The sequence below is a fragment of the Caretta caretta genome, chromosome 4, assembly GCF_965140235.1.
Source record: "Caretta caretta isolate rCarCar2 chromosome 4, rCarCar1.hap1, whole genome shotgun sequence".
In the NCBI taxonomy this organism is placed as follows: domain Eukaryota; kingdom Metazoa; phylum Chordata; order Testudines; family Cheloniidae; genus Caretta; species Caretta caretta.
Window position 1 is genome coordinate 25,112,600 of NC_134209.1, and position 25,622 is coordinate 25,138,221.

General features: G+C 44.4%; 1 protein-coding gene across 4 annotated transcripts in view; it reads left to right on the forward strand.

Moving 5' to 3' along the window:
* The window catches only part of FRAS1 (Fraser extracellular matrix complex subunit 1), a 306,626-nt gene that overhangs the window by 251,519 nt on the left and 29,485 nt on the right, over nt 1-25,622 (forward strand). For 3 of the 4 annotated variants that reach the window (XM_048846813.2, XM_075127463.1, XM_075127464.1), the window contains 16 exons: nt 917-1,105; nt 2,536-2,655; nt 3,356-3,535; nt 5,992-6,116; nt 6,548-6,688; nt 7,750-7,977; nt 10,163-10,276; nt 11,569-11,719; nt 14,639-14,798; nt 15,775-15,937; nt 18,095-18,341; nt 20,320-20,664; nt 21,024-21,184; nt 22,868-23,015; nt 24,282-24,487; nt 25,025-25,181. In XM_048846813.2, coding sequence (XP_048702770.2) covers nt 917-1,105; nt 2,536-2,655; nt 3,356-3,535; nt 5,992-6,116; nt 6,548-6,688; nt 7,750-7,977; nt 10,163-10,276; nt 11,569-11,719; nt 14,639-14,798; nt 15,775-15,937; nt 18,095-18,341; nt 20,320-20,664; nt 21,024-21,184; nt 22,868-23,015; nt 24,282-24,487; nt 25,025-25,181 — 2,835 coding nt within the window. Of the gene's footprint in view, nt 1-916; nt 1,106-2,535; nt 2,656-3,355; nt 3,536-5,991; nt 6,117-6,547; nt 6,689-7,749; nt 7,978-10,162; nt 10,277-11,568; nt 11,720-14,638; nt 14,799-15,774; nt 15,938-18,094; nt 18,342-20,319; nt 20,665-21,023; nt 21,185-22,867; nt 23,016-24,255; nt 24,488-25,024; nt 25,182-25,622 lie in introns of those variants that run through there. The other variant, XM_075127465.1, reaches the window with a different exon arrangement.

Here is a 25,622-nt window from a genome sequence, read left to right on the forward strand (position 1 = left end):
TAGAATTCAGAATTACCCACTGCCATATCCCCAGATCCAGAATAATTCAGTGCAGCTTTTGAATATTCAGACGTGCCAGGGTACACCAGAAATCATCAGTTCGTTGGGAGCTTGATTAGCCAGTGGGCTTTGCATGCTGTATTCAGGGATGGGAGGACTGGGAAAGGATTTGGTTCAGAATGAGGAGGGAAGTGCTGTGCGTGCTTTGATGCCCCACATGGACAGGACATGAAGGTCCTTTGCTGTGATGCTTAGGAACGAGACTCCATGCTTCTAAGATCTGCAACAGTGGAGCATCAGAAGTGCCCTAACCCTCCAGCCCCCAAGTAATCCTCTTCCTTCGAGGCATGTCCCATCCCTCACTAGCTGATTATCTGAGCAACGCTTGTCTGAGCTCCTGTTTTCTGAAACAGGGTCAGGTCTCCCACTGAACTTTTTGGGCGTGAGCATATTTGGGATAATAGGGAGTTCAGGATAAGTAAGGATAAGATTTTTAAGGCTATATTGTACTGGTATTTTTACAAGGTTGTTAAGGACACACACATTCGCCAATACTCTAGATCTGATGTCGGTCCCACATGTTGGTGAAGTGCCAAGCTCTGAGGAGCCTGAATTTCAAGTATGGGCTCCTTAACAGGACTGACATTTGGGTACTCAAATCAGCACCTAATAAGAAAATGTTAAACTGAGCATCCCGATGCAGGATTTAGGCTACCTACTAAGCTATCTTTTCATTTGAAAATTGGACCTACAGTGCTTTCCTTGGAGGGAAATAAGTGGAGCTTTCTTGAAAGAACAAAATCTCTAAATATGTAACACGTTGTTTATAAATAATGGAATCCAGTCTTTCAAAATGATTTGGCAAGCGATTTGGAAGGATTGAGTGGGGCTGTTTATGTAATCTGTTACTATCTAGGCTCCGTAGCACACATCACAGGTCAGCACTTAAAAGCTACAACTATTGATTCGGATGACCTGAAGGTCAGATATGTCCTGAAGAAAGATCCTAGTACTGGACATCTGCAGATGACTAAAATTGATAACTTGGTCCAGATCTCTGTGAAGGGACCCATCAAAAGTTTCACCCAAGCTGATATAAATAAAGGTGAGCAAATTTCTTGACCCTTTCAGTTCCAATAAATAAAACTAACTTTTGCCAGCTCTTTTACAACCCCCCCAAAGGAATAGAATGTATAACGAAAAGACTCACTTTGCCTATAGTAATGAGAGAGAGAGCACCAGGTATAATCTGCTTTAAATGAGAACTGTGAACTGAATCTTTCTCATCTAAAGTACACATACTCTCTTTTTTTTGTCTTTGTTGGATTCTTGTAATTATATGTCTTGTTACAGGATAATTAGGGATAGTGTCATCATTGTCTGGGTTAATGTAAAACTCATAGAACTGTTCCTGAAAGCTTTTTTTAAAAAATCAGCCTGCATATATCTAGGGCCACATTGAATGTGTGTTTGCGTGTCGGACAGGGCGTGTATGGGGTTTGAAAGAGTGGGCAGTAAGGGGATAGTAGTGTGACTTTAAGAGGTGGTGCTATTTGGAATCTGTTTTCACCTCCCAACAAAGGTGCAAATTAACTCATTAAAGCAAATAAGGGCATAAATTAGAGAGACAGACAGTTGCCTGGCTCTTCCTCTTAATTTGTATTGTGGTAACATCTGGAGGGATGCCAATCAGGGCAGGTTATGCTGCCCATTGTACTCATGCATAAAGACAAGAGTTCATAATTTAAATGTACGATGAGAGACCGCAGGTAGATACAACAGGTCGAGGGAGAACAGGGTAACAATAAGATTGTTACCTGTGTAATGAGCAAGACTTACATGGTATTTTGTTGTCCCAATAAATCCCAATGTAATGAGAAAAAGACAAGGCATAAAACATAAATCTAAAATTATTATAAAATTATAGATATATATGGATGCAATTTATAAGGACAACTAGTCCAGTCGCTCCTGGACAGTGTGTCCTGACCCATGTGTTAGACACAGATTTTCAAAAGAGCCCACGTGACTTAGGAGCACCAGTGTCATTGACTCAGTGGGAATTGTGCTCCTAAATCACTTCAGCACTTTTGAAAATCTCACCCACCATCTGGTTCTAGTTGATCTGTGAGCAGGTTGGGCATGTCTGCAAATGTTGTAATACCACCCCCCCATTCCCTCCCATGCAACATTAAGCTAAAGATATTTTAGCTAATCACTGATTCTAGCATCGAGTTGTATTTCTAAAATAGCCAAAATCTTTACAATGAGGGATGATGATGTGGAGCCGGGAGAGGAGAGAAAGAAAAGTAGCAGAAGACCGATTTGTGAAGGGAGAATTTATTTTCAATAACCAAGTGTTTAAAAACTCTCTCTCAAAAGGAGAAAAAGAAGGAGAGAAAAAATTGATACACAAATCTGGAAACTGTAGCAACCCCCATGTTCTGCCGGCTAGGCAGATTCCAAAATAGGTCACAGCAGCCAGTGTTGCAGCTTATATTGTATGAAGCCACTTCTTTTTCCCCTTCTCTCCAGGACAAGTGGAATATAGTCATGAGAAGGGGGAGCCTGGAGGGAGTTTTGCATTCAACTTTGATGTGATCGATGCAGAAGGCAACAAACTGGTCGACCAGTCATTCTATATTAGTGTCTTAGGTAAAAGATGCTATGTAAGCAATATTTTCTTAGCTATGAAAGATCATAGATTAATACGGTGAGATTCTCACCCCTGCTCCGGCCAGATAAAGGGAGTGGCGTAAAGGAGCCCTAAAAGGCGTAGATCTGTTGGGAAGAATTTCTCTGGTGCAAGAACTGGGAAGGACAGTCACCAGCTGCTGGATTCTTAGCAGCACAGCACAGAAACTCACCCATAGACCTTATAATCTCATCTGACCAACAGGCCATAAAATTCCACTCATCAATTGTTTCGTCAAGCCCATAACTTCTGGTTGTGCTGGAAGCATATCTTTTAGAAAGACATCCTATCATAATTTAAATAAATCTCTAAGCAAAAAATCTTGATGATTTGGTTTTCGTTTATTGGCAACTCAAAACCCTTTGAAACTGGGGCCTGGGAAGGAATCGCTCATTAAAAGAACAGTTCATTATTCATGTGGGGGGCCTTCTCCATTGCTTGAGTGTGTTTTGAGTCAGGCCCATTGTGATGTACCCGCCACTGACCTGCTCTGGTGACTTTTGAGTAAAGCATCATGTAAATCATGCCCAAAATATTCAGGTAAAAATTATTTGTCTTTGAAAATTTTTGCTACGGGGTGTGTGTGGGTGTGTGTGTAAAGCCAAGGAAGGGAAGCTGATTGTATCATAATTCAAACCATTTTGCCCCTGCTGCTTTCAGAGGACAGACTCCCCCCATCCATCATAGCGAACAAAGGGCTGGTCTTGGATGAAAATTCAGTGAAGAAGATCACAACGCTGCAGCTCTCCGCCACCGACCAGGACAGCGAGCCTGCAGCGCTCCTGTACAGAATCACCAAACAGCCGCAGTTGGGTCACCTGGAACATGCTGCATCACCAGGTTTGTAAAGCACTCTCTTGCTCTGTCACGTCCTCTACGGAACACAGGTTTTCAGGGATTTAAAGGTTTTTAGAAGTTCATTTCTTGAAAAATGTCTGCCTGGAATTAGATCCTGGATGAGATCTCAAACAACCATTAACCCAGGGAGCTTAAAAGCAAGGCCAAAGGAGATGAGGCATGATCTGGGTTCCCACAGAGAGGATTATTTATTCCACAGCTTGGGGAGTTTAGGACTCATAGTAACCTCACCTGCTGGGTTTTACTCACCAATCCAGCTCATGCTACCGGCTTCTGTGAATCTCCCTTTCTTGTAACCCACTATTTCAGACAACCCTAGTGCACATAACTTGCAGCTCCTCTGTCACTAAACTGAAATTCATACCGCGTATAACTTGGGGACTCATTTTCCTACGCTTAAGAACTGATTCCAGAACTTCTCAAAAATTCACAACCAACATCCCTTGTCAGTGGATATGCCCAGCAGCCAAAAGACTTGTTTTTACCTCAGTATCTTGCCCTGTACGTGTTTTGGTACGAAAACTCCAACCCCTTTCTCAGCAATGCTTAAGATGTGGGAATTTAATCACAAAGTTTGAAAGAAAGACATATCCAGATACCCAAGGTACGATGTGCCATATACTGAATCAGCAAAAGCTTTATGGGAGACTGCTTTGAGCCCTGGAATTTGCTAATACACTTTTGCATGAATTACCTAATATTTAAGTACTTTCAAAACAAACCTTTTCCGGAGACCTGCCAGTAGCTTTTTTGTCCCCTCTGTCAGACTTACAAAACAATTCGCTGCAAATTCAATCTTTAAATCTTATTGTTGCCTTCCAGTGCCAGTTATCCCAGGATATTATGTGTCCTCTAATCCTATCTAATGAATTACTCTAAACCTGTATCCTCAAACAATATGTTCCTTTGGCTTAGATTATGTTTATCTTTTTTTTCAGTGTGACCTTTCATTAGATTAATGGACTGTCAATCCTTGCTGTGTTTTCAGAAAGCAGTCTGTGCCCTTACAGCTTTGTGTTAGAAAGAAACGAAAGTAGGAATAAGCAGTTAGTGTTCTTCTTTCCTCCAAACCTTTTGCCTAAAATGCAAACCAAACATTGAACATCATACTTTGGAAGTCGGAAATAGCTGGATTAATGTTTTTCTCATTAGTTTAAGCGTGCTGGTTCTAGTACCAAAGCTCTTTCAGACCCTGGAAGGCATCAGACGTTGATGTGAGGGAATACTCTGAAGGAGGTTGTTCTCATGGTGTAACTGGCCCCAGCTCTAAGCAAAAAATACGGGAGCTCTCAGAAGAGAGTCCGTTCTCACAGGCCTTCTAACCTAATGAGCGCCAAATAAGCTTTGGATAAACATCCTCTTTTTGTGTTGCTTATCTAAACCAAACTGCTGAAGGTTTGAAGTTTGCCTACCGCTAATTGATAGCCATTTGTTATGAAACACAGATCGCCAATTTTGTCCGGGTGTTTTCAATCAAGGGCAAAATTTTCAAAAGCACCATTGAAATCAGTGGGAGTTAGGCCCCTGCATGTGTTTGAAAATCCCACTATAGGCATCTATCTGCATCAGTAGGCACCTAAATATTTAAAATATCTAAGTGCCTAAGCACTTTTGAAAATGGAGCCTAGGGTTTTTGTTTGGTTTTGAAACTTTTTATTAAGGCAAAGTTACAATAAAATGTTAATATACATCATGCATTACTTATTACTTTTTCAGGATCAGGTTAATATTCAGAGAACCTGGCTAAAGATTCTGGCTTCCTGGCTGGGGAGTCCTCTTCTGAGTACGCTACTAAGTGTGACCACATTTCTCAATACCGACCCTCTTTTTGGCACTTCTCTTGTGTATGTACTTGGTGTGAAAGTTTTTTTCAATTTCAAGGACAGTCCATAACCCAGCCACCACATGTGCAAGGCTGTTCCTCTTTTCCTGCAGCTCACTTTTGAAAATTTTATCCTGGATCTTTTCTTATGCCAAATAAAGCTGTGAGAACCTTTTGCCCATGTTCAACAAAACCTCTTTGGGTTGTTGTCTGAGAGATAATAGAACTGTGGGATTTACTGTTCCTCATAGACTGATTCCCCACAGATACTCTGCATGACCATGTCCCGGTCAGTCTGCTGAGAATGTGACTCAACTTCATATAATCTCATCCTTTAGGATGGGAGAACAGCACAGCTGGGATTTGCAGGAGCACTCACCATTGGCCTAACTCTCCTTCCATTGAAGTCAGCAGTAAAACTCCCATTAGCTTCAGTGCGAGCAGAGTTAGGCCAACTGTGCGTGCTTGTGAAAGACCCACCCTATGTTCCTTCCACTTGTGCGCTGGAGCTATGTATGCGGCACGTTTCTGTCCTTCCTAGAGGTTGTTTTGGGTTTCCTGCTCTTTTTACTTTTCATCATTCTTCTTGTACATTTTTCCTAACATTTTGGTCCAGGCACAAGGATTAACTCATTCAGCCAGGCAGACCTGGCCTCGCGCAGCATCCAGTACATCCACACCAGTGAGGCGGAGAAGCATGCTGATGCGTTCACCTTCTCCGTCTCTGATGGAGTGAATGAGGTAGGTCTGAGCACGTGGTTCTCTGAGTTGATGCAGACGGTTGATTCCGGACTGATGGATGTGCTGGGAGTAAATTCCCCTGATGTCATATGGGACACATAGTTACACCAAAAAAATAAAATGAAACAAGCTTTGACTCCTGAGCTTCTAATTTAGCATTGGCGTGTACTCTTGCTAGTCATACGGTCGGAGGTCAGATGTGTCACTGAGGGAACACATTTAGTGTGTGAGGTGGAGCTGGGAAGTGGCAGAGGGGTAGCAGGGTGACAGAGAGTTCAGGCCAGCTGAAGAAACCATCACACACACACACAATCTGCAGCATTACCTATGAGCTGTCCCCATTGGCTCTTCATAACGTTGTTGCTTCGATTCAGACATATCCTGAGTAGAATGTATTTGTCAGAAAAGGTCTGTTTTTCTTTCTTTCCCAGGTCAGTCAGACATTTGACATCGCCATAAACCCAGTAGATGACTCCTTGCCAGTGGTGCAGAGCCCTGGGATGCGGGTGCAGGAAGGGGTGAGAAAAACCATCACGGAGTTTGAGCTGAAAGCCACAGATGCCGACACAGAGGTAAGGCGCGCATCGCTTCCATATCCTCTCTCCCCTGTGCTGTTGCACAGCGGCGTTTGTAATCAGAGGGATTCAAACTAATGTCTTTCCTCCCAGCACATACTCTGTGTGACCACGGGCTAGACAGCTTCAAACAAACAGCTGGGAGGAGGGTAGGTCTGTGTGAGAAATGATGTCTGAATAAAGCAAAGTCTTGGCTCGAGAAATGTCATACTTCATTTCTTGTGTCTCCCTTCTATGTGTAGCAAAGAAAAACCATCATTGGTCTAGGACCTAAACCCCACCCCCATCTCCTCTATAAACCTTGTGGGCTCTATCCCTTTTCAGCTCAGCTTAGCTTGGCACAGATGAAGGGGATAGATGCAAGTCACCTTTCTTCATTCCCTTCTCCTGGGTCTCACTAGGAGCTAAGCAAGCCCAGGGCACAAGTTAAAGCAGCCACAGGGCTGCTGTAACTGACATGGCCTAGACTTGTAATGCTGAAGCATTTCTACGAGGGGGATGTAGAGCTGGCTCTGATGACTTCACTTAAAACAGAGAAGTCCCCAGCTGCCTCATCTGGGCACAATGGGAACTTATGCTGGACCAAGCACCCGGCTTCTGAGTGTGTCATTCCTTAACCTGAGCCGTGGGACCATGTCCCGTGGACATGACAACAGTCTTTCACTGACAGAATAAGCAACTTGCACTTTCCTGTGAAAAGAATGAGCGTGCCTGTATGCTACGACTGCATGAAGTATGGGGACAGCATGTCAGACTAGGTGAACCTATGGTCCGATCTAGCCCGACTGACTCTCATGTGACCACTGTTGATGTCCTCCTGGAGACAGTGACATTGGGAAAGGGTGGTTGGCTCAGTGGGGCCAGCGTGCTGAGCTGGCTCAGTGCACAGTGGCTCTTCTCTACTTCTTTGAACTCTTGTCCCTGGAAAGAAGATGGGTGAAAAGTTAAAACCCAGTCATATCCCTCTCCAGCTCTGTTGACCCAAGTAACCCACCACTCCCACAAGGAAATTTTACCAGCTTTGCAACCTTCCCCACCAACCCCTTTCCTTTGGACAGGCGGAATCGGTCACATTCACCATCGTGCAGCCTCCTCGACACGGTCTGATTGAACGCACCAGCAACGGGCAACACTATCGCCAGACGACCACCTTCACTATGGACGACATCTACCAGAACCGGGTCTGCTACAGCCACGACGGCAGCAACTCCCTGAAGGATCGCTTCACCTTCACAGTGTCCGATGGGACCAATCCCTTTTTCATTGCGGAGGATGGAGGGAAGGAGGTAAGGGAGGATGGAGGGGTGGGGAGAAAGAGATTTCCTAGGAGTGATGTAAACCTCCCTGAACATGTCCAGTGGCTCTTGGCTGTTGCATTTTATATCTTCGGGGCCAGATCCTCAGCGAGTGTAAACTGGCAGAGCTCCATGACCTTAGTGTGGTTTGACGCTGGTGTTCCACCATGTCCTTGTGTGCTCATGGAGTGCTTTGACCGTATGTTTGGGTGTGCTAGCTGGTGTGTGCTTCATGATTTTAAAGTGTGTTTTGTGCCCAAGTGTGTGTATGCACGCGCCCATGCGCTGACATTATGCAGATTGTTGCGTTCAGTGGAGCGATGTGAATTTACAGTCGCTGAGGATCTGACCCCAACAGTTTAAAAAACAAAAAAAAAAAGCGCTGAAATCCACAGAGCTACATCGATTTGAGCTGGCTGAGGATCGACCATTTATCCCGACGCAGTTCTAGATCTCTTGCAGCATCGTGTGGAGTAGTAGCCTTGTGCTTTGCCCAGCGGTACATTTCAGTGTAATCTTAAATCATCTAGTCCAGGGGTGGCCAGCCTGTGGCTCTGGAGCCGCATGCGGCTCTTCGGAAGTTAATATGCGGCTCCTTGTCTAGGCACCGACTCCAGGGCTGGGGCTACAGACGCCAACTTTTCAATGTGCTGGGGGGTGCTCACGGCTCAACCCCTGGCTCTGCCACAGGCCTTGCCCCCACTCCACCCCTCCCCTGAGCCTGCCGTGCCCTTGCTCCTCCCACTCCTTCCTCCCCCTCCCCCCACGAGCCTCCTGCACGCCACGAAACAGCTGATCAGGAGGTGTGGGGAGCAGGGGAGGCGCTGATTGGCGGGGCTGCCGGTGGACGGGAGGCTCTGGCAGTGGTGGGGGGCACTCATGTTGGGGCTGCTGACATATTACTGTGGCTCTTTGGCAGCGTACATTGGTAAATTCTGGCTCCTTTTCAGGCTCAGGTTGGCCACCCCTGATCTAGTCCATTCAAATGGCTGAGACAAGAGAGGAAAAATTCTTTGCATCTTCACTAATGTAAAGAAACAGCGCTACTGACTGCAAAGTGCGGCAATGCTATAGACAGCCAGCATCACGTTGAATAGCAGCAAATATTGTCTGCCATTGCAGTATCGGCACCGGGTATTCTTCGGTTAATTATGTGTTGGCTCACCTGTCTCAGGGCGATGAGGCTTTCTTGGCTCTTCAGCCTTTCGGAGCAGGTAGAAGCTCTCAGAAGACCAGAAATCTCTCTGAATTATTGAAATCAATAGAACTATTGTAAGTTACACCAGCTGAGGATCTGGCCCATGATATTTCAGTGCTGAGAGTGAACAGCAAGTGGAGGGGTTATTGCAGACTCGGAGTGAGAGGAGAGTTGTTCGAGTGAAAAATGGAAAGTGTATTTTTAAAGAATGGAAACAAAACATCCCTGAACAGACAGCGCTGTGAAATCGCAATGCAGCACAATTTAGCTTTGCCACTGCGAGAGAAAGGCATTAAATCCCAGAGGCTGAAACCAGGGAGTATTAATTTAATGAGCACCCTCTTTTGTTGGTTATTCTTTTCCCACTTCTTCTGCCTAGCAGATATTTGGGATAAAAAGACCCAAATCATCCCTGAAGCCGTAAGTCTCTGAAACATACATTCCAAATGTATTTTCAATGTATGTTTGTGAGCGTTTCAGGGAACATTTCACAAGGGTTTTTTTATTAATTGGTTTCAACATCTGTAATTATTTATATTACAGTAATAGTGATAGGCCCCAAATGAGAACAGGACCTCATTGTGCTTGGCAGTGCATAGTAAGACACAGACCCTGCCCCGAAGAATTTACAATCTAAATAGATAAGACAGTCAGATAGGAGTAACAGACAGGAGCTCTTTGGGGTGAGATTTTCAGTAGCCTCAGCATGGGTCTACCTCTGTTTCCCTTGAAAACAATGGGAGTTTTATCATTGACTTCAGTGGGAGAAAGAGATTTTGAAAACCTTCCCCCGCCCCGCCCTGTGTTTGGTTTGATTAATCATGTAAGCTCTTCAAGGCATGGACCACGCCCCCTTCCGTGAAACATCCGGAATGCCCGTAGTGATAGATCAATAAATAACGCCTCTGGCCGTTTAATGTTAAGCAATGATGTGTATGAGGCGTAAATGGCCACTTCTGTGTTGGGACTCTTGCTTAGATTGTGACAGCGGTGCCCCAGCGGTTCAAAGTGGACATTCTCCCTGTGGATGATGGGACTCCCAGAATTGTCACCAACTTGGGCCTGCAGTGGCTGGAGTACATGGATGGCAAGGTAACAGCTTGTGTTTAGCTTTGTTAAAACCAGCCTGATTATGTTCCTGAAAGAAGGGAAAGAGGGAGGGAAGCGACAGGCAGAAGAAAATCCAGAATGTCTCATCACTTCTCTTTCAGTGATGGGAGTAACAAAAACCCAAGTACCCGCCTTGGTCTAGGGAAATGCGTTATGACAACAGAGGGCACATTGGAATCAATGTACGGTGGCGGGAGGGGATGAGGTAAAGGTACCTCATAGAGATACTGCCACGGAGGGGCTAAACCCATCTCCTCAGAAATCTCCCCAGACAGCCAGCACTCTGTAACGTGGAAGGATAGCTATATGGATGTTTCCCACTGGAGTACAGACAGCACCAGGAGGCTGATTGTCTGCAGGCATGACATTGACAGAGCAAAATCGGTTGAACTTAGTAGAAGTTCCAGGGAGATTCCTTTTACTCGCAGACTGCATGATGACTGGAAGTATCCCTTTTTTGTGTGGTGGTGTGCCCTGAAACTGTCTTCCCCGATGGGCCTCAAAAGGAATGATTCCAATATGTTTCTCAATGCAGGGATTTCTTCCCCCCATTAACTTTTGTTTGTTTTTGCTGAATTCCAAATAGGATATCAGGGACAGACACACCTGATAGTATTTTGAGGAGTCAGTGTAAGTTGTAAAGAAATACTCCAAATTATTCACAGCAAAATAGGTTCACACATTATTAAGAGAAGGCTATTTCAACTCCACATGCCTGACTTATTAAAAAGCATTGTGCAGGCATCAGAGTTTTATTGCCACAATTTTCCATTCATGTTGTTTTCTCTTAAGGAAACGTAGAAAAAGTAGAGCTGGACTGAGACACACACGTGACAGGGCAATGAAAGAGGGGTAGCACTTGTTCACTAAAGCTGTGCAAAGTGTTCTGAATGGAACCCAAAACTCAGGCCATTCTCAAAGCTTCAAGCATGCCTGAGCCGAGTTTCAACCAGCTGTGTTGAGAGGTTGTTTTCATGTAAAACTTAGAGGTTTGTCATTGATTCAAGACCAGACCAGACCGTACTTGGCCATTTTGCACAAATTTCCCTTTGTTCAAACCACAAACTCATATCAGACCGTAATCCGAATCTGAATCCTTTGCTTAAGGCACTAACAGGACTCCTCCGTCCCTGTCTATCCTAGGCTACTCTTTGCATGTCCTCGGTGTTGTTAAGTCCCAGAGGTTTTCCCTGTCTGGGTAACGTTCAACAGATCAATTGTTTCAGACCGCATCTCAGGAATTGTGTAACCTCTTTGGTGTGGCTTTAATCCAGGCAACAAATCTGATCACCAAGAAGGAACTGTTGACTATGGACCCTGACACAGAGGACAAACAGCTGATCTATGAGATAACAACTGGACCCAAACATGGTCACTTGGAGAGCAAGCTGAAACCAGGGACAGCTGTGACTACATTTACACAAGGTAGGGTAGCAGGACTGCAGTTTACTGACCTCCTCTTTACTTCCTTCCATTCCTCTTCACTATGGCAAAATAGCTCATGTATGAAAGAAACACAGACAGACCGATTCTGATGTGTACCATCCCTGATTTCAATGGAGTTATTGATTTACACCAGTGCCAGGAGAGTAGAATAAGGAAGGTCCTTCTCTCCCGTGTCAGAAGGTTACAGGGGGGTTATTAAAAAAACCAAACAACCCAAACTTTGATTTTTCTCTCAGTTAAATAAATCAAATGTTTCCCGTGGAGATGATCTTGAATCCAGATCCCAGTCATCTCAGCATTCAGGGCTGTGTGGAGCTGATGGTTTGATTAGGGCCAGTCATAGATTTTGCACCTGGATCTGAACATCGCCAAAGTCTGGGTGTGTTTGAATGTAAGGATTTGGGTTGTGCTCACCCATGCTTTCTAACGTATTTGAAAAAGTATTTAATCCATCTCGAAGTATTTTGTTTTATGGCTGGATTTTTTTAAAAAGATTTCCAAGCTTTTTCAGCACTGATGGCAGAGGCTTGCTGTTTTAAAGAGCTGCACTGTGCAAATAATATCCCCCAGCAGTTTTTTATAGATTAAGAGAGAGAAAATGTTTGGGATGCAGTTTGCGGTACTTGCTGAAGAGCTAAAAATGCCTTCTGAAGGTCTCGTTTCTGGTCTTTCCTGTCTTGTCTTATGAAAAATGTTACCCTAGCTGGATAATGTGCTCCTGACTCTTCTGATCACCTTCTGCAAGACAGTCGTGTAGACACACACAATTGTTATAATTGCTAATTAGGGCTTGATAGTGCTACTGGGTAAAATTTCTCATTTACAAAATGGGTTTAGGCAATTGGGAGCCTAAACCTCCTGGAAAATAAGGTTTGAAAAGGGGACGTAGACTCCTAATTGACTTGGGTGCTTTTGAAAATTTTACCCTTTGTCTTATTTTGCCGGGGGAAAACTAGCCTTTTCAGGGCTGTGGTGACTTGCAAGGTGGAAGCAGGGAAGTAATTTGAATCTCAAAGTGCCTTCTCTGGGTGCTCCATTTAGAGACATGGCTTTACACTTCCCCTTAGTCAGGATGAGCGTAAACCCTCCTGTGACATTACACCCCATATTCTTCATAGAAATATGTTTGATATGAATATGGCATAACTGAGATATACTTTATGCAAGATGGCTCATGTAAGATACCATTGGAAAGGTTATGATTTACTGAATGCGATTATCCAATTTGTTTGCATGTATCATTTCTGTCTCTGGAGTTAGGAATATTGATTATGTAACCATTACAACTGTGTGTATGTACTTGGGGACATGCCCACCAGACAGTAAGCAATCAGACCTAATGGGCCATTAGAAAAAGACAATGAGTCTTTGAAGACTGGATCTCCCATCTGCCTGGAGTTCCTTCCTGTGGACATTGCAAATAAGCCTGGTTTCATAGTTGCATTGACACTGCAAGGTCAGGTGCTAAGATCACCTGATACAAAATATCACCTTGGACACTGCTGGTTCTTTTCCTCTGTAGGGGAATGGAGATCAAACAAAGGTTTCCTGCCTTAGGTAAATCCCTTTTAAGGCTGGGGAGGGGGTTAATCTGGACTCTCTTCCATTGCCTACCCAAGAAGAAGGACGACTGAAAATTCCTGAAGGGACAAAGATACTAACCTGAGGGGAAAGGCAGGGGTGAGTCCAGACTGAGGCAGGGATCGAGTCTGTGAGAAGAAATAACTGGAACTCTAAGCTACAGAAACTCTGCAACTTGCCTAAAATAACATTTAGGGTGAGAAATTACAGTTTCTTTAAGATCTTAAGCTTAGCATGCATGTTTTTGTTTTACTTGCTCATTAATCTGCTTTGTTCTGTTTGCTATCTCTTACAATCACTTAAAATATGCCTTTTATAGTTAACAAGTTTGTTTTGCTTATTATTAAACCCAGTTAGTGCAATTTCTAATGCGGGGGGGGGGGAAGTTGTCATATCTCTCTTTGCATTGAGGGAGAGGGTGAATTTTTATGAGCTTGCACTGTGTAGATCTTACTATACAGCGTAAGACAATTTACCTTTGGTCTGCACTCCAAGGGAGGTGGACACCTTAGTGCTGGGGTCTTCCCAGAGCTGATCTCAGTGTCTGTGTCTTCCTGCAGCTGGGTGTGGCCCTGCCTGTGTGTGTGCTAGAGGAGGCTTAAGAGCCTGGCTCAGCAAGATCGGGTAAAGGGACGCCCAGGCTGGCGGTCCAGGCAGGCTCAGTAGTATCCCAGTACATCAGGTGGCACCTTAAAGGAGGGCAACCTGTCACACCTCCATCTAGCCCTTCACGTTTCTGTTACAGTAAAACACAGAGATGCCAGTCAAGAGTAAGGCCCCATTTTGCTAGGCGCTGGGCAAACACAGTCAAGGTTTCTGTCTATCGCTTCTCATCAGAACTCCCCAGCCAAGTCTGTCCTATCTTGCGTAAAGTAAATCCAGGCTAATACAAAGGAAGAGACCCAATATTATTTTATGGGCAGAGTTCAAGGAGTCAGTTTAATGCTATGGCAAAGCTCAGACGCTACTGCAGCTATATAGCGGCCTTAAAGGGACACACCAAAATACAGACCAGGGGATTTAATTAAATTCTTCTTAAGCAAATTTGTATTAAAATAGTCCCAGTCAAATTTAGTTAAAAAAAAATCCTACCCAAAAAAATCCTTTTTTTCTAAGTTGTGGAAGAAAAGATTGGATCAGTTTTTTGAGAGAGCAAGAGAGATGCAGCATAATTTCGGATGGCTCTTGGACTGGTGTGAATGACAAATAACTGTTACAACCATTAGAGTTGCACCAGTGTCAAACTTGTGATCAGAATCAGGCCCATAGAGATGTATGAATGCCTGGATTGACGCACTGAGAGTCTCTTCCCGACAGAGGATGTGAACCTGGGACTGATTCGGTATGTGTTGCTGGAAGAGAAGATTCAGGAAACCATGGATAGCTTTCAGTTTCTAGTGAAAGACAGCAAGCCCAACGTTGTCAGTGACAATGTCTTCCATATCCAGTGGTCTCTCATCAGTTTTAAATACACCAGGTAAGCTATCCTATGGGTTACAGCACTCATCTGACATACAGGGCCTTATTCAGAGGTGAGGTGGGTGGGGTGGAAGTTAAGTTACACATCAGTAAGTAGTTGGTGTAACTAAGACGCTGAGGTGGCTACAAGGAGGTAGAAGATAGACTCGTAGACTCACTTCGGATTTTGGCCCTCGGTTTTCATGCCGCAGTGCTGGGAAGTGGCATGGGCCTAGCATATGAGAATAATCCCATAGGGATAGATCATCATCATTTATGAGTATATCTCAGTAGCACCCAGCAGTCCCAGTCAGGTCCGAAGCCCTGTGGTGCTACACATGAGTAAAGGTCAGTCCCAAGTGATGATTCAGTCCTACAATGAAGCCAAATAGAACCCAGTAGTTTCAGCTGAGAAATCACTATGAGTGTGTATGGAGAGAGCATAATAATACCCAGCTCTTACTCAGCGCTTTTCATCAGTAGATCTCAAAGTGCCTTACAAAGGAGGGCAGTGTCATTAGCCCCAGTTTACAGATGGGGAAACTGCAGCACAGAGATGAAGTGACTTGCCCAAGGTAACCCACAGGCCAGTGGCAGAGCCAGAAAGAGATCTCCCAAGTCCCTAATCACTAGGACACACTGCCTATGCATGACAGTGTGGAGTGTAGCGTTTATCTGCCTGAGTTTGGGATGACTGCAGATCCAATGTGTTACCTTTGTGATCGGTGGGAGTAGCACCCATATATCTAAGATTAAAGTTTGCCTCCTTATGTTTGTCAGACCCTTACTGTATCTCCAGATCTCACCTCCCTGGAGGCATGAATTAGACTGGATTTGGGCTTGCTTAGTATCACTAAAAACATACAAGGCTCCTGGTCTGTTCCATTCTGGTTCTTATACCGTGCTCATCACCTTAGTACCTACCTGAGCACCCAGTTGTGCATTAAGTGACATGCCTAACATATCTCCCGTGTTTGTGTTGTGTACGTTCCCAGCTACAATGTCAGTGAGAAGGCTGGCTCTGTCAGCGTAACGGTGAAGAGAATCGGTAACCTCAATCAATATGCCATTGTCCTGTGCCGCACGGAGCAGGGAACTGCCACCTCCAGCATCAGTTCAAAGCCAGGACAGCAGGACTACGTAGAGTATGCAGGCCAGGTGGGTTGGGAAATTCAAGCTGGAAGGACTGTATACCCCCAGAAATAGCAAACCTGATACAGTGAATCAGACAGCGTGTTTTTTTATTTGCTTGTACCTGATCTGTGTTCCCCTAAGGATGTCTGGACTCTGCTGTTTCATCCTTTTACCTTAGCTGTTATAGCCCTGCTTCGCATGTCTGAGACATGTGGGGGAGGAGAAGAAGGAAGTGGCAGAGTTCAACATCTCACCGTAGAATAAGCGCACGCGTTGCACTGTATAACATTAGAAGGGCCCTGCCCACGTGGGCGGAGTGGTCAATAATGACGAGGACAGACTGCACTGCAGCAAAATGCATTTCAATGCAGCCGTATGTAAGGCTGTGCGTTTTTTCTTCCTAGATGTAGGTCACACCTATAGAAAGGGGGGACTGTATCCTGGAAAGCAACGGCCGAAGAAGACTTTGGGGTCTGTGAAGGGGTTGGCTCACTGCTGGCGCCGCCTCACGGTCAGGCATGGTGTGGCGACTCATTCCTGATTGGGGTCTGCAGCCAGTGGCTGCTCTGCCTCTCGGGCGCCTTGCCTCTTCTCTCCATCCAGGTCACTTCTGGGGTAGTCCATAAACAAAAACAAGGGGAATTAACACACACAAACTAAGTTAAGGGGAGAGAGGGAGGAACACCTCTATTTCAGGCTGCATCAGGATCAGGCCCTCCCTTCCCTTAGGCAGGGACATTCAGGCAGTTGTTGTCAGGGAAGCTCCTGCCTTCTCTTATTTATCCTCAGGAGCTGAGGGTTGAAGGTCTGTTCTTGTCCGTGCATGGCCCACACATGAGCTGTTCTGCTCCAGCCCCTACGTGCCTTTGCAGGTGTGGCGGGGTTGGGCTGGCTGAGCCCGGAGCAGCTCCTTAACCCCTTGTTGTCCAGTGTGGGGTATGTCTACCCCATCACAGGGTCATAGTGAACATACAACTCGGACATGAGCTCCCGGTGCAATGCTGTGGCAAAAAGGGCTAAAGCAATCCTTGGATATATTAACTGGGGAATAGTGAGAGGAGTTAGGGGAGCTGATTTTGCCTCTGTATGTCGCACTGGTGAGACCAGGACTGGTATGCAGGAGGTCAGATTAGATGCTCTAATGGTCCCTTCTCATCTTCAGATCTTTGACTCTAATGTTGAATGTCAAATTCCTTCATTTAAATTTGTTTTTAAAATGTCAGTTTGAGTCCCCTCTGACATCAATTTGCCAGCAGTGGACTTGCTCCTGATTTTCAGGCCTAAGTTGGCGTTAGCTATTACTTACTAATTTAATAGAAATATATTTATGACTTGAAGAAAAAAAAATCTGGGAAACCAGTTTTTTGAAATTCAAGTAATTCTCTGCCATGTTGTCATCCTAAACAACTTCAACTTTCAGTTAGCACATCAGAGCCAAAAACTGAAAGTGATCAGTCAGTTTTCATCATCTAAGCTTCATGGAATTAAAAAAAAACCCACCTTAGTAAAATAAGTGGTAAAACATGAAGTAGACTTTTAGATGACTTCAGTTTTAAGAATCTAAGGTGTTTTTGCGCCTGTAGGTGAGAGGACATTCTTTTAAAGTATGAGTTTTATGTTGACAGAGTCCCTGTACGGGAATATTCTGCAAGACCGTGTTTAATACAGGCTTGCCTAGGTTCTGATCTCATTTATGCTGGTGTCAATCAGGAGTAACTCCATTAAAGTAAATGGAATTACTCAAGCACAAACCTAGTGTGAGGTCAGAATCAAGGGGCCTGATTCTTCAGTGCCTTTTGCCTTGTGTAATTGTTTCCCTCTGTGCAAAACACAAGCAAGAGAGCATGGTAGAGGTTTGCATTCCCTTTGTACATTCGCATTCACTGTAGGTGACTGAACAAGGGACAGTTCAGTGAAGAACTGAGCTCAGGAGCTCCCAAGAGCTCTGATCCAAACCCCACTGAGGTCATTGGGAGTCTTTCCTTTGACTAGTGGGCTTTGGATCGGGTCCCAGGAGAACAAAAGTAAAGCACAGCTCTGAAACATACCAGGACAATTAAAGTTCTGTGATTATTAGCAAAGATTCAGGGCATTCGTGCTTTCCAGAGGGGAGCAGGGAGGGTTTCTGCATTTGCAGCTGCAAGCCCATATGTACACCCCTAGTTGTTCACTTCCTTGCAGGTGCAGTTTGATGAGTGGGAGGACACCAAGGCCTGCATCATTGCTATCAATGATGATGATGTCTTTGAGAACACGGAGAGCTTCACCGTGGAGCTCAGCATGCCAGCCTATGCCCTGCTGGGGGAGATCACCCAGGCCAAAGTCATCATCAACGACACAGAGGATGAACCCACTCTGCAGTTTGACAGGAAGACTTACCATGTCAATGAGAGTGCTGGCTTTCTGTCTGCACCCATTGAAAGGAAAGGTTTGTGGTATTAGATATAGCAACGATGATACTGCACTAAAATAGCGCTACTCAGCACGGGAGCTAAAGTTGCTTTACCAACACTAACTAACTAAGATTTGAAATTCCATTGTGTGGTGTTAGGCCCATTTTACAGACGGGTAAACTGAAACATACAGCGATTAAATGACAAGGCCCTACAATAAATCAGTGGCAGAGCCAAGAAGGCAACTTAGAAGCCCTGATCCCCAAATTCCTGCTTTCACCATTGGTCAGCACTAGAGCAGACACATAAGTTGTGAGCAATAACTGGATTTATCTCTCTAGTGCAAAATCAGTGCCTTCTGTGTCACAGGAGATAACTGTAGAACTTTCTGCTACATTCAGAGTCTTTAGTCCCATCTCTGATGTTGCTTTTGATGATAGAATTTTAAAACATAAAAGTGTTCAGTTGGCATTTTTATTGATTGAGATGTTGGTCCCAATCCTGCAGCCTCTTGTCACAGGAGTAGAAGTACGACTAGGACTGTTTACATGAGGAAGGGTGGCAGGAATGGACCTGTTGTGCTTGTCTGGACTCAGTTTTATCTCATCTGGCTCCATTGCTCTTTGAAGCTAGCAAGCTTTCCCAGCTTTTAAGCGAGTCGATCTTCCCTTCTGGTGGGCAGATATCAAAGCCCCAAAAGAGAGGAAAAAACAGGGTTCCTTCCTTTCTTTTTAAAAATATAGCATTATCCACAGGGAAAAGGATATCTGAAAATAAAGGAAAGAGGGCAATGAGGTTGGCCTGGTTTTCCTTTATAGATTCAATAATTGAGTTTAGGCCTGCTGCCTTAGGGCTCAGTCCAGCTCCTACTGAAGACAGAAGCAAACCAGGGGATCTCTTGGCTTCTTCCCTATGTGTCGGGTGCTATGCGTCCCATGAAACACACCTGCAGTGCTGCTGCGTATAGTAGGAGACATGCCCTCTTCAATCTCTGATTTCAGGCGAGCAGCCACAGAAGGCAACAGTACTGGGGCTGGAGTTGAGTGTCCAGAGATTCAGCTGGCTAAAAATATCAAAATGTTCTTTTGAATTCATGCTAGGTCAATTTCTGTAGATGGTTACGAACAACAGGAGTGTCCTCCACTCTCCCCTTGCATAAATATTTTCCCCTTACTGTAGAAATTACAATGGACGATGTCTGAATTCATCCAGTGTGTCAGAAATTATTTTCCTAGTAAGTTTAGGAAACTCAGTTTCTACACAAGCATTCATTTATCAGTTCAAAGGCCTCTTGGTGGTGATTGCACACAGTGTACAAACAAGCATATATATAATCTATATTCTATACCCAGCAGCAATACAGTTAGAATTACTGGCCCAAATACTCTCAACAGGACGAGGCCTGGGAGGTACCTATTGCCATCATGCTATTTTCCAGAGGGGTAAGGAAAGGCACTGACAAAGAACTCCCTAAATACCTTGCTTTTTATATACTATTACAAACAAGTGATGTCATGGCTGGGTATTGGACTTTAACTAAAGCTAACTGAGGGAGTTTTAGAGCAGAACCTGCCCCTGGCTTAGTTAAGACAAGATTCCTGGTTGAGCCCCTTTCTTTTCAAGGTTTCCTCTTTATCTCATGTTGCTGTATTTCTTTCTAACTACTAAACTGTGCATTTCTTTATAATAAATTAAACACACCAATTATTTACCGGACCTGGTGCCCAAGTCCCCATGTTTTCTTTATTTCTGTTACCTCAACCCACACCTTAAATGAGATAACACTGGCATGTCCAGGGAAACTACAAGTTTAACACAAACAATTCCTCCTTCTGTTTTTTTTTTTTTTTTAATTCACATGCTTAAGGCCTATCACTTATGTTGAGATCCAAACTCAGTTTAAACCCAGAGTTCATTCAGGTCTAATGCGGGCCTATGTTCCTCCACAGCTAATGAAGCATCATATAATTTTCTGACCATAACACTTCTGTCCCCGTGGATGTTACATTGTAGGGGATGCCAGCAGCATTGTATCTGCTCTTTGCTACACCGTCTCCAAATCTGCTAAAGGCAGCAGCCTTTACGCACTGGAGTTGGGGTCCGACTTTAAGTCAAGGGGAATGTCGAATGAGAACCGTGTTATTTTGGGGCCCGGTGTCACCATGTCAACCTGTGACATCAAACTGATCGATGACAGCGAGTACGAGGAGGAGGAGGAGTTTGAAATTGCCCTGGCGGATGCCTCTAGCAATGCGCGCATAGGAAGCGTGGCTTCGGCCAAGGTGATGATCAGTGGCCCCAACGATGCCTCCACTGTGTTACTGGGAAACGCAACTTTTACTGTCAATGAGGATGCAGGTAAGGGAGAGCAGTAATTCCGTTGGGTCTGGGCTTGTTGTCACTGTGAGATACTTGCAGTGGAAACACTGCATTACCAGTGGGTGTTGTAAAGAACTGAACCCTCCAACCAGATGTGCGCTGTGGAGGAAAAGGGCGGCAGCTATGACACTTCCTCATCCTGCCCCACACGTTGGAGCTGAGCTTTGGTTATTACTGTCTGCAAGGCATTGTCCTTTCTGAAGTGCCATGGACAGAGTCACCATGAAGGAAAAGAAAAAGCCAACGTGATGGCACCTATTGACATTTCAGATGTGTTTTTTTTCTCATGTCCAGCTAATTTCTAATCATGGCTTTAATATGTGTAACTTTGCCTCCAGGCATCATTGACATTCCAGTGATCCGGCATGGTACCGACCTCTCAACCCCCACCTCGGTATGGTGTGCGACTCGGACTTCAGATCCACCCTCAGCCAGTCCAGGAATTGACTATATCCCCAGCTCCAAGAAAGTAGAGTTCAGGCCAGGCAGAACTGAGGAGGTATTGGACTACACACCCAGTGCTTAGATGGAGCGGATTTCAGTCTGTGTCTCTTTCTTGTACATAATCACTATACTCACTGTTTTTGAAAGTTAAATTTACTGCAGTTGTTTACTTACAGGGGTTTGGGGACATCAGAATAAAAGAGACATATCTATTTTTTTTATAGATACAGTTGATCCCAGGTTCATGCCAATACAGCTGCATCAAGAACCATTTCAATCAAATAAAGAAAAGCATAAATGGCAGAAGGAGTTGCCACAAACCTTCCAAGCATCAGCCAAAACCAGCCTGATTTCCCATGTAAAATCCCCATTTCCAGACTGCAGGCTTTTACTGATGCATATCACACTAATCATAATGGTTTCAGTGCTACCTGGTGTTCCCCATCTGTCCGTGGTATCCACCTATTCTCTCTTGCCATACCCTTTGGTTGTAAGCTCTTTAGGGCAGGAGCCATCTTTTCATTATGCGTGCGTAGCACCTACCGCAGTGGGGCCCCAATATAAAAACGTAATATTCATTTTATAAAGCGCAGTGATACTCGGGGCCTACTGGCCAAGTCAAGTTGTTCATTTTGTCCCATTATGCCACAGAGTCTATGGAATCCTCCTCCATTTGTGGGCGGTCACAATTTGTAATGCTTAAAGAAGCTGAACTTCTGTCTGTCTGTTTTATAGTGACCAAAAATATGCCGGGCACTTCACGGGAGACATAGACAGACAATGGTCCTGCCACAAAAAGCTTACAAGGGGCTATCTTAAAAGGCACAAATGGCAATTAAGGACCATACTCCCATTGACTTCCAGAGGGAATTAGGTGCCTGACATTCACTTGTGCCTTTGAAAATCTCCTGTGCATCTTAAAATTCTAGACATGAGGGTGACAACTTCAACAGTAAGGTGGAGCTGGGGTGAGGAAAGGGGAGGATTACAGCACAGTTACTCTCCGATCATATTGCTGAGTTACCTGCTAGGTTTGTATCGAAGCCCCAGTAGCTGAATCTGATGAGACGGAAGAATGGTCTGGTGGTTGGGGTGCTAGCCTAGGACGTGGGAGATCTCTGTTCAATGTCCTGTTCTCCCACAGACTTCCTGTGCAACGGGGGGCCAAGTCGCTTGGCCTCTCGGAGTCTTCATTCCCCATCTGTACAATGGGGATACCAGTACTGCCCTACCTCACGTAAGTATTGTGAGGCTACACACATTAAAGATAGTGAGGTGCTCTGAGACTACAGTAATGGGAGCCCTATAAGCACCTACAGTAGATAGATGCATCCGCCATTTTGGATTAATATAAATATTAATATATTAATATTAATATATTAATATATTAATATTAATATATTAATATATTAATAATATATAAATAAATTATTATAAATTAAATTGGATTAATATAAATTTATAATAAATATTTATAATATAAATATAATTCTGGTTGAAGAAGATTCAGCTGAAAGAATCTCTCCAGGATAAAGGTAGAGCCTTACTCTTTGATACAGTGTGCGTTATATGTGAATACCATAGTATTTGAATGAACTGTTGCTGTTTGTGCACCTAGAAGAGCCCACATTTAGTGACGTTACTCAAGTCACCTGAGGATGAATCCCAGGATATTTTCTCTTTCTCGCCAAAGGAGGATAACAGGTTTTATAATCTGGTTCTTTTACTTTTCCTCTAGTACTGCACCTTGACAATCCTGGACGATGCCCAGTACCCAGTGATTGAAGGGCTGGAGACGTTTGTTGTATACCTAAGCTCACCCCATGGGGCTGAATTGACCAAACCTTTCCAAGCTATAGTGGCCATTAATGACACCTTCCAAGATGGTAAGCTATACAGTGAATCTATATTGAATCCATTCTAGCTCCGTCCTTTACATATTTCCCTCGTGTACTAAGAGAAATTGGAAAACACCCGGGATGCGTTTGATGACATCACACAACACATTCCATGTCACCTGTCCTTCATAGTTTCTCTCCCTAGTTTCTTTGTCCTCAAGGAATTAAGGTCGGTGGAAGTGCAAAATAAAATTCCTATTTTCTCCTCCCATGTGGGGCCAGACTTTGTGACCCTTGCTCACTGTGAGTAGTGTCGTTTCCGTTGTATGGTCCCATTGAAATCACTCATGCTTCGTGAGAAGTCAGGCACTATTCAGCGTGGGTATGGGCATGAGAATCTGGCCCTTTTTTTAGCAGCTGGGTTGAAGCTTACATGTATTAATTTCAACTCACAGTATTTTTCCTCCCTCCTGTGTTTTAAACATGAACCTGACCTCTGTGATTTTCTCCCTGGGAGGTACCTGCTTGCTAAAGAAATGCATCAGTCACATAACCACAGAAAAACTGCTTTGTAATAACCTGTCATTATCTCTGCTCCTGAACCGTCTGCTGAGACTTGCCCTCTTGGCGTCAGGCTTTTTCTATCCCTAGCCACAGAAGATGTTATGATTGCAATAGTGCCCTAAGAACAGTAACCTATCTAAGTATTACCCATTCTTCGTCTGTATCCCCAGCATACAGTACGCGTGCTGCTCAGACACATATACCTTAGGGCAGTTGTTCCCAAACTTGTTCCGCCGGTTGTGCAGGGAAAGCCCCTGGCAGGCCGGGCCAGTTTGTTTGGTCTACAGGTTTGGCTGATCGCGGCTCCCAGTGGCTGCGGCTCACTGCTCCAGGCCAATGGGAGCTGCTGGAAGCGGGGCAGACAAGTGGCAGAACAAGTTTGGGAACCACTGCCTTAGGGCATGGCTAGTTCTCCAGTATGTGCAGAACAGGTGGTTACCTCAGGCAACAAAATATTAGGGAAAGCAAAATGTTCAGTAACTTTTTGTGTGGGTGACGGAGGGTTGGTAGGATGAGAGATTTGCTTCTTTAGCAAGAGCAACAGAATCTCCAGTTCCCAGTGGGAGCAATGATCAGCTGCTTGGTTAAAGTCAAGAATACTCTTCGTGAGCACAGTTGACTATCTAATCTGACATCTCGCTACAGGACTGTCAGCCCCACCTGGTACTTCTTCAATAGATTGCATGCCTGCTTTGGCCGCTATTTAGCTTTTATCATGGTGCAGGTGTGGATGTTGTTGTGCCCCTGCAGTACCCAACATGCAGTTTGGCAAGGACTTGTATGCTGTGAAGGAGAAGGAGGGTGTCCTGCACATTCCCATCATCCGCACCGGAGACCTGAGCTATGAGTCCTCTGTCCGGTGCTACACTCGCAGCCAGACAGCAGCAGTCATGGAGGACTTCGAGGAGAGGAGAAATGCGGAGGAGTCTCGCATCACTTTTTTGAAAGGGGAGAAGGCGAGTTAAACCTAACTGGGTTGGGGGAGAACCAAGAACAATCAGCAGAATAGGTTTTGAAAAGCTGGATGTTCTCCTGGGCACTCTGTTGTTCAGTGGCTTCACCAGACCCCCTTTCTCAGAAGTAATATTCCAGCTGCTTTGGATTAGCTATTGTTACTGTTCTGGAATTAAAAGATGAGTCCATGGAGAATCTGCATTTAACACTAACTAAATATTAGTTAACACATAAAAAACATGTGTTGGGTATCAATAATATTTAGCATTACAGCTAGTGCTTTTTGATTAGATAGTCTTGGAATACACACGAGGACCAGCTGTAGTGAGTAAGAAGTGCCATTTTTCCACAGCCGCTTTTCATCATATAGCTGCACTTTGATGCCCACGCAGAGTTTCTAAGCCTTCTTTCATCATACCTAGCATTTAACACTGTGGTGTTAAATGCTAGGTAGTGAAGAAACACGAATCTTCCATTAAATTCAGAGGAATTATTCGTGTTAGTTGCTAGTCTTTAACTGATGATGTATTTGGCTGTAGGTGAAGAACTGCACTGTCTATATCAATGATGACTCTGCATTTGAACCAGAGGAGCAATTCCGGATCTATCTTGGCAGTCCCCTTGGAAACCACTGGAGCGGAGCTAGAATCGGAAAGAATGACATGGCCACCATTACTGTCTCCAATGATGAAGATGGTAAGAGAGAATGGGCTACATTAGGAACTAGATGGAGCAGGTACAATTCCAGGGCAGTCAGTGGAATTTACACCAGGTCTGAATGTTAGCCATTATATGTAAACTGCCTCGAATTAAATGGTTGACTTGTTGGTCAGTGCTCCATTATATTGTAAAAAGAAAAGGAGTACTTGTGGCACCTTAGCGACTAACCAATTTATTTGAGCATAAGCTTTCGTGAACTATAAGCTTATGCTCAAATAAATTGGTTAGTCTCTAAGGTGCCACAAGTACTCCTTTTCTTTTTGCAAATACAGACTAACACGGCTGTTACTCTGAAACCTGCCATTATATTGTATTAACTCACATTTAAAATTGATTCTGAATCTCATGTTAGTGGTACGCTGTGGCACATAGATAAAGGACCACTAGTGCTAGACAAAATGTAGAGTTAGTGTATTT